The following is a 15,664-nucleotide window of genomic DNA, read 5'->3' as shown; positions in this document are numbered from 1 at the left end:
TCGGGCCTATACTAATCCCCGGGCCCGCAGGGGGGACGTATGAGGGCTATCGAGAATGTAACATCTGTTATGCTATAAATAAAATACAAGAACAGTTAAAGCCAATTTGCAACAACTTTTGTATTATGCTAGGCAGAGTGTGGCTAAAAACTAATCGAAACATGCAATACCATTAGTCAAAAACCTTTTTGAATTTCTTTTCTCAGTATTTAATTGACTGAAAAGCAGTTTTGGAACCACGAGCACTGAACATGCTTGGTCACAATATGGCAGAAACAGGCCAGGAAATCTGCAGAAAATTGTCTCATAATTAACCCTTTGACCGCTATGGACAAGTTAACTCTTCAAGCTCCACTGATCCTCAAGTGCTGAGGATGTGAGTAAATGCAGTCTTTGGGTTTTCCCTTGAGCACTATTGACATTTCCAAGGGTATTTCTGTTCTGTCACTACAACTACAAGAAACTTAAAAAATATATAGTTCTGCAAAGCAGCAAAAGAATTAGACTGCAAGTGTCATCGTAATGAAGAACAAAACCAATGATGTGCTAGCAGATGGCATTTCCTGATAAGGCAAAAAGCAAATTACGAAAGTAACAACTAACATTTTGTTAACTAACTTTTCAATTCAGAAAACAAATCAAACTACAAACATCTCTATCTGTAAATAGACTGTGGAGAAGGAAAGATAGGATATGAAAGGAGAAGATCACTGCTGTCAACTGCATTGAGACATTACATGGAACCAGCAATGATGAGTGAAGGTGTGAACCGGACCACAATTCGAACCCAGGATCTCTTCCTCACTAGACAGGTGCATTAAGCACTGCACCATCCAGGACACAGCATTACCACAACTGTGTGGACTACCTCAGCACAATTCACAGCTAATTCACATAGCCATCAAGGGCCACCTATCTGCAGTCCCTGTCCATATCTTAAATGTTTGCTCTCCGAGATTCCCACAGGAGGTCAGACGTATTCATACATCTGCACTGAACAAGGTGAATCCACTGTCAAGCTAGCCCAATCAAATTATACGAATATGTGGTATCTGTTCTTTTCAACATGTCCCACACCACACAGTCATACGATGTGCTATATAATAAATATCTTTAATTACAGCCAACTGATGAGTTTACTTCAATAAAGCGAAACTCAACTAGTGAGAAAAACATGTTTTTTCCTTTTAGTTTTAATGACAAAACAAATATTCCCAGGAATCTTAAATCAACTATGGGCAATATGGCCACACAAATGAAGCTATTTACGAGGTGCATTCAAGTTCTAAGGCCTCCAATTTTTTTTCTCCGGACTGGAAAGAGATAGAAACATGCGCATTGTTTTAAAATGAGGCCGCGTTCATTGTCAATACGTCCCAGAGATGGCAGCACTGTACGGCAGATGGAATTTTACCGCCAGCGGCGAGAATGAACCGTTTTAAGTACTTAAAATGGTGACTTTTCCTTACTTGAACAGCGTGCAATCATTCGTTTTCTGAATTTGCGTGGTGTGAAACCAACTGAAATTCATCAACAGTTGAAGGAGACGTGGTGATGGAGTTATGGATGTGTCGAAAGTGCATTCGTGGGTGGACAGTTTAATGAAGGCAGAACATCGTGTGACAACAAACCGAAACAACCTCGGGCTCGCACAAGCCAGTCTGACGACATGATCGAGAAAGTGGAAAGAATTGTTTTGGGGGATCACCGAATGAATGTTGAACAGATCGCCTCCAGAGATGGCATTTCTGTGGGTTCTGTGCACACAATCCTGCATGACGACCTGAAAATGCGAAAAGTGTCATCCAGGTGGGTGCAACGAATGCTGACGGACGACCACATGGCTGCCCGTGTAGCATGTTGCCAAGCACTGTTGACGCACAACGACAGCATGAATGGGACACTCTTTTCATCGGTTGTGACAATGGATGAGACATGGATGCCATTTTTCAATCCAGAAACAAAGCGCCAGTCAGCTCAATGGAAGCAGACAGATTCACCGCCAGCAAAAAAATTCGGGTAACCGCCAGTGCTGAAAAAATGGTGTCCATGTTCTGGGACAGCGAGGGCGTAATCCTTAGCCATTGCGTTCCAAAGGGCACTACGGTAACAGGTGCATCCTACGAAAATGTTTTGAGAAACAAATTCCTTCCTGCACTGCAACAAAAACATCCGGGAAGGGCTGCGCCTGTGCTGTTTCACCAAGACAACGCACCCGCACATCGAGCTAATGTTACTCAACAGTTTCTTCGTGATAACAACATTGAAGTGATTCCTCATGCTCCCTACTCACCTGACCTGCTCCTAGTGACTTGGCTTTTTCCAACAATGAAAGACACACTCCGTGGCCACACATTCACCAGCCGTGCTGCTATTGCCTCAGCAATTTTCCAGGGGCAAAACAGACTCCTAAAGAAGCCTTCGCCACTGCCATGGAATCATGGCGTCAGTGTTGTGAAAAATGTGTAAATCTGCAGGGCGATTACGTCGAGAAGTAACGCCAGTTTCATCGATTTCGGGTGAGCTGTTAATTAGACAAAAATATCGGAGGCCTTAGAAACTTGAACGCACCTCGTAAGTGTTTCCATGTCATGTGCCATCAACCATCTCACTTCTGCTGGCAAGCTACTTCCTTATCTCCGAACAAAAGTGTTTCGAGTATTTATCAAATGACCTACATGCCCCTGAGTGCTTTCATTTGCAAAAAAAAAATTTTTTTGATATGTTTAACTGTTTATGAAACAATATGACCACGATTCCCAATGCACAGGGATGGAACTGGGTATGCCACACCTGACTGACTGCTGGGTATGAAAACCAGTAACTTGACCTTCCACTTAAGGAAACACCGTAACTAATCATTTCTGGCCTGTATGTAGTACGAATTTCATTATGAATGTCAACATCTTTCAGATACTTGCCCCTACAAACTATTACAGAAAGTATTTCACATTGGGCCGTATTTTCACTTTTAATACTCATTTAGAACAGCTAGTGCAGGTAAGTGACAAGCAATCCTATCACAGCTTTAAGCACATCAGTGACTAATTCCATCAACCCCCCTTTCCCCCGACCAACCTCTCAAACCAAACACTTCCTGCATTAAATCAGGACACTTCCTGAACAACCCTCAATATGCAATGAGAACATTACTGACTAGCTATGTTAACAATCACAAAAACAGTCCAATGAAAATGGTGGAATGTGATGCATTACACAGTAATTATTCCCAGTGCTACATCAGAATCAGTATGCCCAACATAAATTGCTATTTAGAGACTGGAGCAGCCACAATGTTCTTGCAACCAGGATCTATACTTGGACCAGTTTTGTTCGTTCTTTACATGAATTTAACATCTGAGCACTCTTTGCAAATGAGATCTGTATCCTGCTGTGCAGCAGGAATGACCATGCACTCCAAGAGGTTGTACCTGAAGGTACAGGTTAGTTAGTAGATGGATTTGACAGAACCTGACAGACACCACCTTCCTGAACTTTCATCGAAAAACCAAATAAAAAATTTATATCCAATATGAAAATGTGTGTCTGAAATATAACCCCCTCCCCACGTAAGACAATATTTAGGCCTGTAGATCCCAGGCTTAAAAATGGCTTACACACAGCAGTAACACAAAGTAAACTGAATAAAATGTTCTACATGTTCCACATCCTTTCAGACTGCAAAAGCCCAGGGTGTTTGCTCAGTCTCAGTGTAGTCCAGTGCAGAATCCCCACAGACCCTCTCCTCACTCAGAACAGAGTAATGAATGCTGGAGAAACAACTGAGGACTGCAGATGTCTCTTCCAAAAATCTACCATTTTTTACCTCTTGGCAGTCTACATGTTAAAACTGGGTTAATTCTGTAAAATTTAACAACATTGCGAAATTGAAAAATGTTGTGTCAATGATCATGCTTCACGGAAGGAAATTAAACTGTTTAAAGAATGTGTACCTGTATCTAAAAATTCACTATTTAACTAAAGCACTAAATTACACAACAGTGTCATCAGCAACAAAATTATGATGCCTCTGCCTTTTATAGAAACTGGAAATCCTTAATGTTAAACTAATATTCCTGAAGTTAGTTTTAGTATGTACCTATGATAATGTGATAGTTTTTGTGTATGCGTGATTGGGAGGAGGAACCAAAAAAACAACACTTATGAACAATACCTACAGAAAATGATCTGTAATTTCTGAGCACATCACCTCATATCAGCAGCCACATCACACTATTATGACACACACTATGTTGTATGAGGGACAGCCACAGCCATAAGCAGACATCTTGAACAATAATCACTTAGCCGCTCTTTTCAATAATGTAACCACTGGTTTGTAGCTTAGAAGTAACATCATGTGAGGTATGTTATATCTCAAGTTTAATAATATATCTAACCTGAGGATGTGTCTTCTGAACTACAATACCAGTCTTTAAATCATTTACAAGAGCAGCCAAGCAGTTATTATGCAAGATATGTATGACTTGTCCAATCTCTCAGTGTGTGTTTTGTGCACCATCATGTGCGTATCTTCCACACGAATTATTTGAAGGACAAAACTGAAAACAATTTACTCCAAAAAACAAATTATTTAAGGTCATATACAACGAAAATAATGAGTACAAGGGCAAACTCTACATACCAGCATAGATGCAGATAAGAAGCAATGAAGATAATAGTTCAGTGAAGTGCTGACAGTACAAGAACAGCATTCACAGGTCTGCCTACAAGAACACACCAAGGAAAACCATACTTATTCAGGAAAAACAGTAAGAACTTTAATCTGGATGACTATTGGGAATACAACACCACATCCTCATGAACGAAGTCCAGAGCCTTAATAAATCTTGCTCCGCTGGCTAATTATGTAGAGGTGTGAGGAAACATATGCACAACAGAAGAATACATGTAAAGACATGTCTTAAAGACATTGGCTGTATTGTACAGAGGAAACTGGTGGGTGCAGGTAGGACATACAAAAGGAGGAAAAGAAAGAAAAATTAGTGATCTAAAATCTAAATTAAGTACACTCAAAGCTTGAAGCTGCTAAAAGTTGTTGAGATGGGACAGGTGTGGGTTGTTTTAAGGGGTGGGTAGGTGCATGGGGCAGATTTCACACCTGTCTCAAGTAATCTCTTATGGAGCCAGGGGTTGCAACCAAGGACAATGTGGAGATTAACCAGTGCATTTGTGGATTAAAATTACATCTGTGTCAAGATTATTGCTCAAATCAGGACAACAAATGCTATCAAATACACTGCTAATGGTATTTGTGGATAGAAATGGTTTAACAAAGGTCATAGGAATATGAAATGGTTGGGAGGAGGGGAAGGGATTTATACATGAAGGTGGAGATTTTACTGGCTATCAGTTTGTGTGTCAACATGTTTGGCTTCCCTGGATAGAGTATTTTTCCACTCTACATGTCGTGGCTGTGAAGAATGCAGGCTTTGCAAGAAGGAACTTTGGTTTGAGAAGATATTACATTTAGTTGTTGGAAATTTTAGCTTCTCAATCGCAGGATCAGCATCATGATTTGGCAAATTTAAGGTTCTAAACAAAAATGACTCCGAGCCAACATTATGAAGTAATCTAATGTGGACCATTATCAGAGTTGCGAATGAGTACACACTACTCAACCTTAAGTGTTTATGCATCAAACTTTCAAAACAAAACTTCAGTACAGATATGATCTCCATATAAGTTATACGGATTAAATACCATCTTGCAACTGATTTAAGACCAAACATTTCTCTATTTTTGAAGTAACTTCAGGTATTTTGTTTGTTACACCATTCTTCACATTCACCTCCACATATGTGGTACATTTTAGCACACAGCATGATATCCATGTTTAAAGTCAAGATTTTCCATTGGTGTATTGTGCAATGGCAATCACTTTTCCTCCCAATACTATTTGAACAGCTGCACAGCAGTTCGCTACCCATGGATCCTCCTGAAGCACCAACTTCTCCAAATTGTGCAGATGGAAACTGACCACATCGCATCTTCCAGTCTTACCCTACACCTGTCCCAAACACTGTCCTTTTTCACTGTTTTGTAAATTACCTTTTTCTTCCTTTCAATCAACAGTTGTGTGTGTATTTTTTCTGCTCCCACTGCTCAACAGCTGCTGCTTTCTTTCATGGTCATACGTTCCCCTTCCACTGAGTAACAAAGGCTCTGACCTCATTTGCCTGAGGGATCTTTTACTCTGACCTTACAGCCTACTCTCACCCTGTCAACTACTACTAACAATTTGATATCTTCCTTTACCACCTAATTCCTGCTTTACCATCTCGTCAGACCACTGCTGTGTCCGTTACGCACATTCCAAAATAGTAATCAAGCAATACCCTCAATCATTAAACTATAAAATTTGTCCTTGTTTTTTCTCCGAACAGCGATCTCGTGTTCCTTATAGAATCAACATTTTTTTCAATCACCTGAGAGGATACAAAAGAGCTTCAACTGAATTACTTCCTACTTGATTCCTACTAAAAAGAAATCACAAACTACTCTATGTACAGTTGTTACTTGAAGAATAATTTTATCAGAAAACAAAAATCTTACTTATACAAATTAAGGAACTTATCCACTCACCGCTCTGTTCTCAAGATCCACTTTGTTTCCTAGCACGACAAAGGGAAAATTTTCTGGGTCTCTTGGTGATGCTTGGATCAGGAATTCATCTCTCCAACCTTCTAGAGACTTGAATGTATTCGGAGCCGATACATCAAATACCAAGACACAGCAGTCAGCACCACGGTAAAATGCAACACCCAATGACTGAAACCTTTCTTGTCCAGCTGTGTCCCAAATCTATTACACAAAAGTTCACTTCAGTACTGTACACTTGCAGTTGAACTGTAAGATTTATCATTTAAGTATATTCATTAATGATGTTAGTATCTGTGGACATTTATTTAATGACTGACAATTTACTATATTCAAAGGAACATTTAACCAGTAACCACAGCTTGAATGTCACTGATGTAAATGGAGGAATTACTTCTACTTTTAGTACCAGAAGTTAAGCCACCTTTTATTCAATGACAAATTTTCTTTGACATTTAACTTTTTACTCATTCTTTATATTTTCCCCGACATTCATACCTCCCTGGACAAAGTGCTCAACAGCTGACATACAGACTCATAACTGTGTTTCACTATTTAGCATAAGACCTTTTACTTTTGTGCAACTTAACATTCATATAAATGTTACTATATCCCAAGTTTAAATTACTGTATGTTTTTAATTAAACTAGGACTACACAGGATCAGCTAAGCCAGCTGCAACACACCACAAAGAACCCGACATGAGAAGCAAAAATGAAGTTTGAACATATTTAACATGACAGTCATTGACTACAAGATTGTTACTTAACTATTGGGGGGTTATAATTAAAATGTAGCTATTCACAGACGTCCAGTGTGGGTTGTAATTATTGTATTGCAAATGTGGTAATGCAGAACTAATTTATGGTGGAAAAACTTAGTTCCAATTTTTGTAAACAGGTGCAAATCTGTCACTACACAGCATATCGACTTCTCTGGAGCTCTTATTGAACAAGTTGTGTAAGTGACAGTATATACAATCAACATTATGTCCTGAAACTTCCTGGCAGATTAAAACTAAGCCATGTATCCACAATATCCTTTCTTTCAGGAGTGCTAGTTCTGCAAGGTTTGCAGGAGAGCTTCTGTAAAGCTGTGAGGATGGGACGTGGGTCGTGCTTGGGTAGCTCAGTTGGTAGAGCACTTGCCCGCAAAAGGCAAAGGTCCAGAGTTCGAGTCTCAGTCCGGCACACAGTTTTAATCTGTCAGGAAGTTTCATATCAGCGCACACTCCGCTGCAGAGTGAAAATTTCATTCTGGGACCATTATGCCCTACTCACCATTTTGACCATTCCTGCCCACAACGTGTTCTAATATGGAACATATGGAAACATTTCTGTACACTTTTCTTTAAAGCTTTGTATAGGGAAAACACGGCCAACTTGTCAGTGGCCACCATTTTGGGCCCACTGTGCTGCTGGTGATACATTGAGTTCTGTAGCATATTTAGCGATGTACATCAAAGAAGTGCACTCAACTGTCTAATACACTGCTAAAACTGATCAGTGGCTTCAAATGAAAGATGTCTGATATTTAGCTTGAATTTGTTGAGATATTTTTGTTGCTAAACTAGTCAAAGCATTTGCTGTGGCGAGCATGAAACAGTTTTTGCCCTAATATTCTTTATTAACAGCAAAAGCAGATTTCGAAGTTCTTGTTGCAATATGGAGTTTAACACTTGTTTTCATAATTAGTGTTAAATTTATCCTATGTATTGGTCATCAGGACAAAAAGGAATGAATATTAGTACACAACTGCAAGAAAAAATTCATCGCGAATTTAAAGCTGTATATCGACTCACTACTGCAAAAATTTGCCCAATGTCTCTTGTTATACAAAATGAAGCACTAGATTCAAATATATATGTGCGGTACCTTAGTAAATAGAATTGATAAACATGCCTATATGATTATGCACACTTTACATTTTTGTCACATTTATACCATAAAATTTTGTCTGCAAATTTTTCTATGACATGAGGAGAATGATTACTAAAGTACAACAGAATACCATATTTTTAAAATTGTGTTTGAATAAAACTAGGACTACAATCTAAAGTAGGATGTAGGAAACAGTAACTGTATTTCTGTTAATACACTGTAGGAAAGGGGCCAAGGTGTAACAGCAACAGCAACAGCAGCAGCAGCAGCATCCCGGTAATGTTAATGATTACTGAGTGAAAGCTTGTCTGTCCAGTACTTGCCCAGTGCAAAATATTTTTTTGTATGTTAAATTGTGTGGAAAAAAGCACAATTTATTATTGTAAGCATCACAAATATAAGTTTAAACCATACTGTACAGTCAACCAGGTCAAATTTTTTACCAGTCATAACTTTTTACAGTATCACTATTTTTCATTTTGTGCACTAAACTGGCAGTTGTATCTCTAAGATTTATATTTTGTTATTAAATTAAATTACCATCCTATTAGCTCTGACTTTTTTGCTGTTCAAATGGATTAGAAATTAAGTGACAGAAATATAAAAAGGAGAAAGACCAAACACCAGAAATGAATAAAATTAAATAAATGGTTAAGTCGTGTTTGTGCAACCTTTCCCACTACGACCAATATTCTCCTTGTTACACCTTGCCCTTCGGAAGGTATTCTGTACAGTTTTCCTCCCTTTTACCTCTAAATGAACAGCCTAAAGTACAGCACTGTGCCATTATTCTACTTAAAACTCCAAAGATGAGCAACACCACCTATGCTTCACATGTAATGCTTGGGCCCACAATGGCTGCTAATATCATGTGACAGGGTTTCGGCCAATCCTCAACTGCGGACAGTGGCAAACACAGGAGAAAGGATGGCCATACTTTCCTTTATACAGGGCTTTACCTTCCTTGCACTCTCAGCACCAGATTTGCACCTGGTGGCCAAGATTTAAACTAATTTTTCTGGCATATCTGGTTCTGTATAGTATTTACAAAGATCGACTGCCATACAATAACTACAGTCCATGCTGGACCTCTGAGCAGCTGCATATTCATTATAACCAGCCAGTACTGTATCTTAAAGAGTCTTTAGTCACAGCATTATCTAATGACAGTAAAACTTAACAGGAGGTTGTCAGGTCTACTAAATAGTAGTTGGGGCAGAGAAACAGAGGTGAGTGAGGGAGTAAATAGTACAAAAGCCCTCCATGCTATTAGCAGAATATTGTGTTTCAAGTTTACTGAAAATGTATTCATTCAGTGTGTGTATTCTGTATGTTTGGTGCCTACAATCTGGCACTATATTCATTTCATAACTCTTCATCTTACATTAAGCCACCCAAAATGAACAGCAGCTTTTAACACTTCACTTCTTCAATTAGCAACAATCCTAAAATAGGCTGTACACCCTACCCTTACTACGACTAGTCAGAGCAATACATTTAAGCAGTGGGATGAAGGAAGGTCGAGAAGCCAATTTATGTTTAAAGCACATTCACAGCTTTACTTTATCAAACAGTCAAAGCATCACCAAATCTAAGAGTGACAAACAGATCTTTGGTTTTCTAGTCCGGCACTCATGCAGCAGTCACACCACACTTGTAAAATAACATCTAATCCCTCCACAATTTATGGTTATGCAGTTAAGACAGTCACTGAGGCCATGTTTTGTGTTACCACTATTACTTAAGGCTGCGAAGGTGATCTTGTCATTTAACAATTAATTCTTCAGTTATTTTCAATGTCTTTTTCAACTTCTCATTGCTGTGCTTGTTCTTACAAAGTACTTTATTTTTTCAATTTCCTATAACTAATCCCTTTAAAAGAATTCTTTCTGTTGGAAGCAGGGTTTGTGTGGCAGTTGTGGGACAACTGACAGGAGACTGGGAAATTTCTGGTGAATGTATTAATGGCAATGTTTAATTCTGCTAATGGTTGGCAGACAGACACTGCAAATATGTATCACATCACTGCACACTCCTCCCCCTACCTATGTGAGAGTGGAATGTGGGTGGGTTTGAATGTGGAAAGGAAACTTGACAGTACGAATTACAAAAATGTCAATGTAACATACATGTTAAATTGTTTCTGAGCTAAAAAACTAACAGCTTAACTCCCTTACATCTTTCCCATCTCTTCCCCCCCCCCCCCCCCCCCACTACACCCCAACCACCACATGTAATTCTCTCTTACAATACTGGGATGAAAATTTACGAGCTACTACAGTTGGGATTTCATTCAGAGCACTGTTTCACTGTTGAGATCTGACAGTTTCACTAATACTTAAGGGGAGGTGGGGGGGAGAGAGGACGTCAAATGGCCCGACTTGGGGCAGGAGAGGCACCACACAACATTTTAATTTTCAGTGTCTACACTTTCACAAATAAATTCACAGAACTTTGTCAGCATCACCAGGAAGAATTCAGGATTCACACTCGCAGCAATGGAAGTTCAAGAGCATAAACTAATTTTTTTCACATGTGAAATTTCATCATTTTTGCACTTACTATTGGCTGCATTTGTTGCTATAGGTACATTTTTATTCAATTAAGAGAGACCCATCTATTAATTTTGCACAGCATACAGACCATACTTATGGGCATATGAAACTAGACTTATTTATCTAAAATTGAATGAGCTGTTAAAATTTGAATATCATGTTTAGGAAAAACTCAAATTTTATACACAATTCTCTCAATTCTTACCACAGTTTTTAATAGATTTGGAAAATTCTACCATCAAAGAATCTTACTTGTGAAGAAAAGTGTACCTATACAAAAAAATGCAACCAATAGTAAGCAAAAAACAATGAAATTTCTCATGGAAAAAATGGTTAGTTATATTTTGCACTTCCATTGCTGTGAGTGTGGATGCTGAATCCTTCCTGGTTCACGCTGGCAAGGTTTTATGAATTTGAACAAATTTAGACAGTGGAAATTAAAATGTCCTGTAGTGCCTCCCTCCCTCCTCCCCACCCCCTCCCCTTAACACACATTCAATATAAAGCTGGGGATAGCAGACAAAAGTGAAAATTTGGTGCATTATGACATTGTTACAACATCCAAGTACTCTACATTTGTGTGTTGCTACACACACACACACACACACACACACACACACACACACTTGATAAAAATAAGCTGACATTAGAAAAACTTCCATCTTCACCCATTATTTAATAGTACCTCAATCTGCAACTTTTAGCACCTTCACCTTCTCATTTGTCACTTAGGCAAGTGTTAAAAGTTGTACAATGAACAAAACCCTGAAGACACTGAACTGTATCCTATGAAAAATCTATTTTTGCTTGTAAGCAGACTGTAGATTACATTCAGCACACCAGGCTTTTTCTCCATAAAACTAAAACTCAACATTTACAGCGTTACTGCTAACATAATTTTAATCAATTCAGTGAATGATGAGTGTGTTATGCCCATTTGAGACATTTCCTATCAATGATGAATAGTTGTTACTTACAACAATATATCCCTATCATTCACTCCTGGGGAGTTACCCTATGTGTATCTTGACATTAACTTTTCATGAAAATTTCAGCTATTTAACAAATTCAAGCAATTCTTGTAACCGTATGCCAGTACTTCTTCCAGGCACAGACACATTTCTGGAAGCATATGCTACAACCAATATTAAATTACACCCCAGTCTATATGTGGTAATGTGTAATGCACCTACTAACCGCCAAAAACTGCTATCCATTTTAAGTTCATGTTCACCAAAAAATCCATTTCTCTGAATCCTAGATTAAATTTTTAAGTTACCAACTGTACCTTTGAATTCACTGCTACTGAAAATTCAATGCTGTCAGCATATTTAGTTCCACAGACTACATCTGTCAAATTTTAAACTGCAGATTCCTTACCTCAAAAAATTTTTTAATTGTGGACTTACCCATTGGCTAACCCACATAACACAAAAAAGTGGATCACAATACATACTAGGAACACCAATATGTCCTATTCTTTATCACTGAACAATAGCACCAATTTTTTTGTGGCAAAATGAAATTACACTTTGAAATGAAATTCTCTCCATATACTAATAACCTCAAGACGGAAACTTATGAATGCAGGAAAATGATGCACGTGAACTATATAATGAATCATTGACCCAGCAAAATGTCAAAAGTGGCAGGAAAATAAAGGTGACTGTGTGTATGAATGGTAAATGAATGGACCTACAAAATTACAGACCAATATCTCAGTTTGAATATTATATATTTCCTTGAGATGGAAAAAACTGTCTACAGATCACCACAGTTTTAGAAAGCATTGCTCACGCGAAACTCAGCTTGCCCTTTTCTCACACGATATCCTGCAAACCATGAAGGGCAATAGGTTGATTCCACATTCCTAGATTTCTGAAAAGCATTGGCACTGTACCTCACTGCAGATTTAACAAAACACATAAGCATATGGAATAGGTTCCCAGATATGTGACTGGCTGTAAGGCTTAACTAATAAAACGCAGGATACTATCCTTGACAGTGAGTGTTCAGAGACCAGGTTTGTGTCTTGAGTGCCCCAGGTAAGTGTGATAGAACAGCTGTTATTCTCTGTATGCATAAATGATCTGACAGACAGGGTTAGTAGCAATCTGTAGCTGTTTCCTGATGACACTAGTGTACGTAATGGTGTCATTTAGTGAGTGTAGGAGGATGCTAAGATGACTTGTGCAAAATTTCTAATTTATGTAATGAATGGCTGCCAGCTCTAAGTGTAGTAATTTATCAGTGAAGGTGGCCAGATACTTAACACTAGGGTGACCCATTCTGTTACCAGAGTTTATTTTACATTCATTACGAATGTACGAACTAAAAGCAGATGGAGAAAAATACTAGGACTTTCCAAAATCTTTGAGGGCTACTTCAACATGGTATGTGTGATAAAATAACTTCACATTCTGAAAAACTGAGGACCAAGAAAATTAATTACACCACTATGTCCCCAAACTACAGCTACTGTAAAACCATTATCATGAGAAAAGTACCATTAACATCTAAACTAAAATTCAAATTAAATCCTATAAACACAGACACACTATCAAGAATAGCAAGAGCAGCAACAGATACCCAAGAAATTGGATTACAGGAAGACATTGAAGCAATTCAGAAGAAAAGATTTGTTACCAATAGGTTTGATCAACACCCAACTTTTACAGGCATGTTTTGGGAACTCAAATCAGAACCCTGGAGGTAAGGCAGCATTCTTTTCAAGGCCTTCTATTGAGAAAATTTAGAGAACTGTTATTTGAAGCTGACAGCAGAACTGTTCTTCTGTCACCAAATGTAGATTTCACATAAGAACTACAAAGATAATTCAGGGTTCATACAGAGGCATATACATTGTCTTTTTTCCCTCATTCTATTTGTGAGCAGAACAGGAACGGAAATTAGTAGTAATTGTACAAGGTAACTTCCATCACACTGTATGGTGGCTGGTGGAGTACATATGTAGATACATAAGCAAGCAGAATTTAATCTGCCAGTTGCATATGATAGCATAGTTTTACCTGTAATTTTGAAAACAAGGACATTCTGTTCCAAATGTGTAATCCTTACAGATAAAAACTTATGGTAACATCCAGAATTTTTTGTCCAGCATTCACATTAATCACCTTTGCACTACTTGCTTTTCTTTTTAATGTAAAAATAGTAACTGTTACAATGTAGTTATTACCAACTACCACCCATGCAAACATTTCACTTTGCTCCGCAATTCTCTTATCTGCAATAGACCCATTGTTGATGGCAGTATTTAGCTAGACCTAACTACTGCAAGCAGTTGTCATGTTTCTATCAAATTCAAATATCTTCATACGATAAAGCATAGTCACTGCACTAGTAATGGACCATCATTTTAAAATATTTATTAACTATGACACTACTTAAATCTGTATTACAAATATGCCCAAAACTTTCCATATAAATATGGTCCACAATGGCATAAATGATGTGTCATTTACAGGCTTCCTTTGTAAGCACCATAGTTCCAATATACCACTCAAATAACTACATGATGCTCACTTCTTAAGTACATCAAATATGAACAGTTCCACATTTTTTTCCACAACATGCTTTTAGAAATCCACTAAATGACTGCTGAAAACAAGGCCCCCCCTGCCCCCTCCCCCCAATAAAATATTGATTACTCAGAACTGCATAAATTTCTACTTAAGTTTGTTTAAATTTACATTCTTAATACTAACTTCACCATCACTCTTACAGTGTTTTACTCTTTTCACATATCATCAATATTATAACTTTCTCTGTTAGATTCCTTAAGTTTGGAAAAAAACCATGTGTTACCCAGTTGCCACATGAGCTCATATTTTACAACAGAAATACTAAGATCAAGTGCATGTAATGTCAATAGGTATTAACAGGCTCCACACTGTGGCAGGAATACATTTCACGTTTCCATATGAACAGATTTCATAATGTGTGTCCCACAGTTAAGGAGCATCTCTTACAAGAATATATTCAAAATGCATTACACTGCAGTCTGTAGACATTCATTTTGTCAGTACTGTTTACATTATCATTCCTGTAATGTTCTTCCTGTGACTACATCTCAACCTAACATTTACTGTGGATCCACAATAACCATATGCATTACAATGCAGAAAATCCCTGTATTAGGATTCAAACCCAATTCTTAAAAATTCATCTTAAACATTTAACTTACACACACACGAGAGAGAGAGGAAAACTGAATCATGTTTACATGCTTAGACACTAAGTGAGACACCAGCCTCCCCCTCCCACCACCCAGGATTCACTTATGGAACACACTGTGGGGAGTTTAGATGTCTACTAAGAAAAGGACACAGAACAAAGTCTGCAATTACTAAGGGTAACATCTGAAGTGGGGTCAACAGAAGCGTCCGATCCCACGCGTCGGCTTTCACCCGTGACGTAAGGGTATTGTCGTGTGTGACGTCATGACGGCGCGGAGTTTGGTTTGAGTGTGGCTGTCTCCAGTTCTGTTTTATTTTATTTACTTTTCTGATCTGTTCGTTCTATCCAGTGAGATTTTTTTTAAAAAGACAAGAAACACTAATCAGCTACTGAAGCACCTTTATCTTCTAT

The 15,664-nt window shown here is 38.2% G+C and overlaps 1 protein-coding gene across 2 annotated transcripts in view; it reads right to left on the bottom strand.

Moving 5' to 3' along the window:
• LOC124721253 (ras-related protein rab7) overlaps nucleotides 1–15,664 on the bottom strand; it is a 32,185-nt gene that overhangs the window by 11,211 nt on the left and 5,310 nt on the right. For both annotated transcript variants that reach the window (XM_047246121.1, XM_047246122.1), the window contains exon 3: nucleotides 6,607–6,825. In XM_047246121.1, the coding sequence (XP_047102077.1) occupies nucleotides 6,607–6,825 (219 nt within the window). The remainder of the gene's footprint in view (nucleotides 1–6,606; nucleotides 6,826–15,664) is intronic.

This window comes from Schistocerca piceifrons, chromosome X (assembly GCF_021461385.2).
Source record: "Schistocerca piceifrons isolate TAMUIC-IGC-003096 chromosome X, iqSchPice1.1, whole genome shotgun sequence".
Lineage (NCBI taxonomy): Eukaryota > Metazoa > Arthropoda > Insecta > Orthoptera > Acrididae > Schistocerca > Schistocerca piceifrons.
Note: the sequence above shows the minus strand (reverse complement) of the source record. Positions and strands in the feature narration are given on the sequence as shown.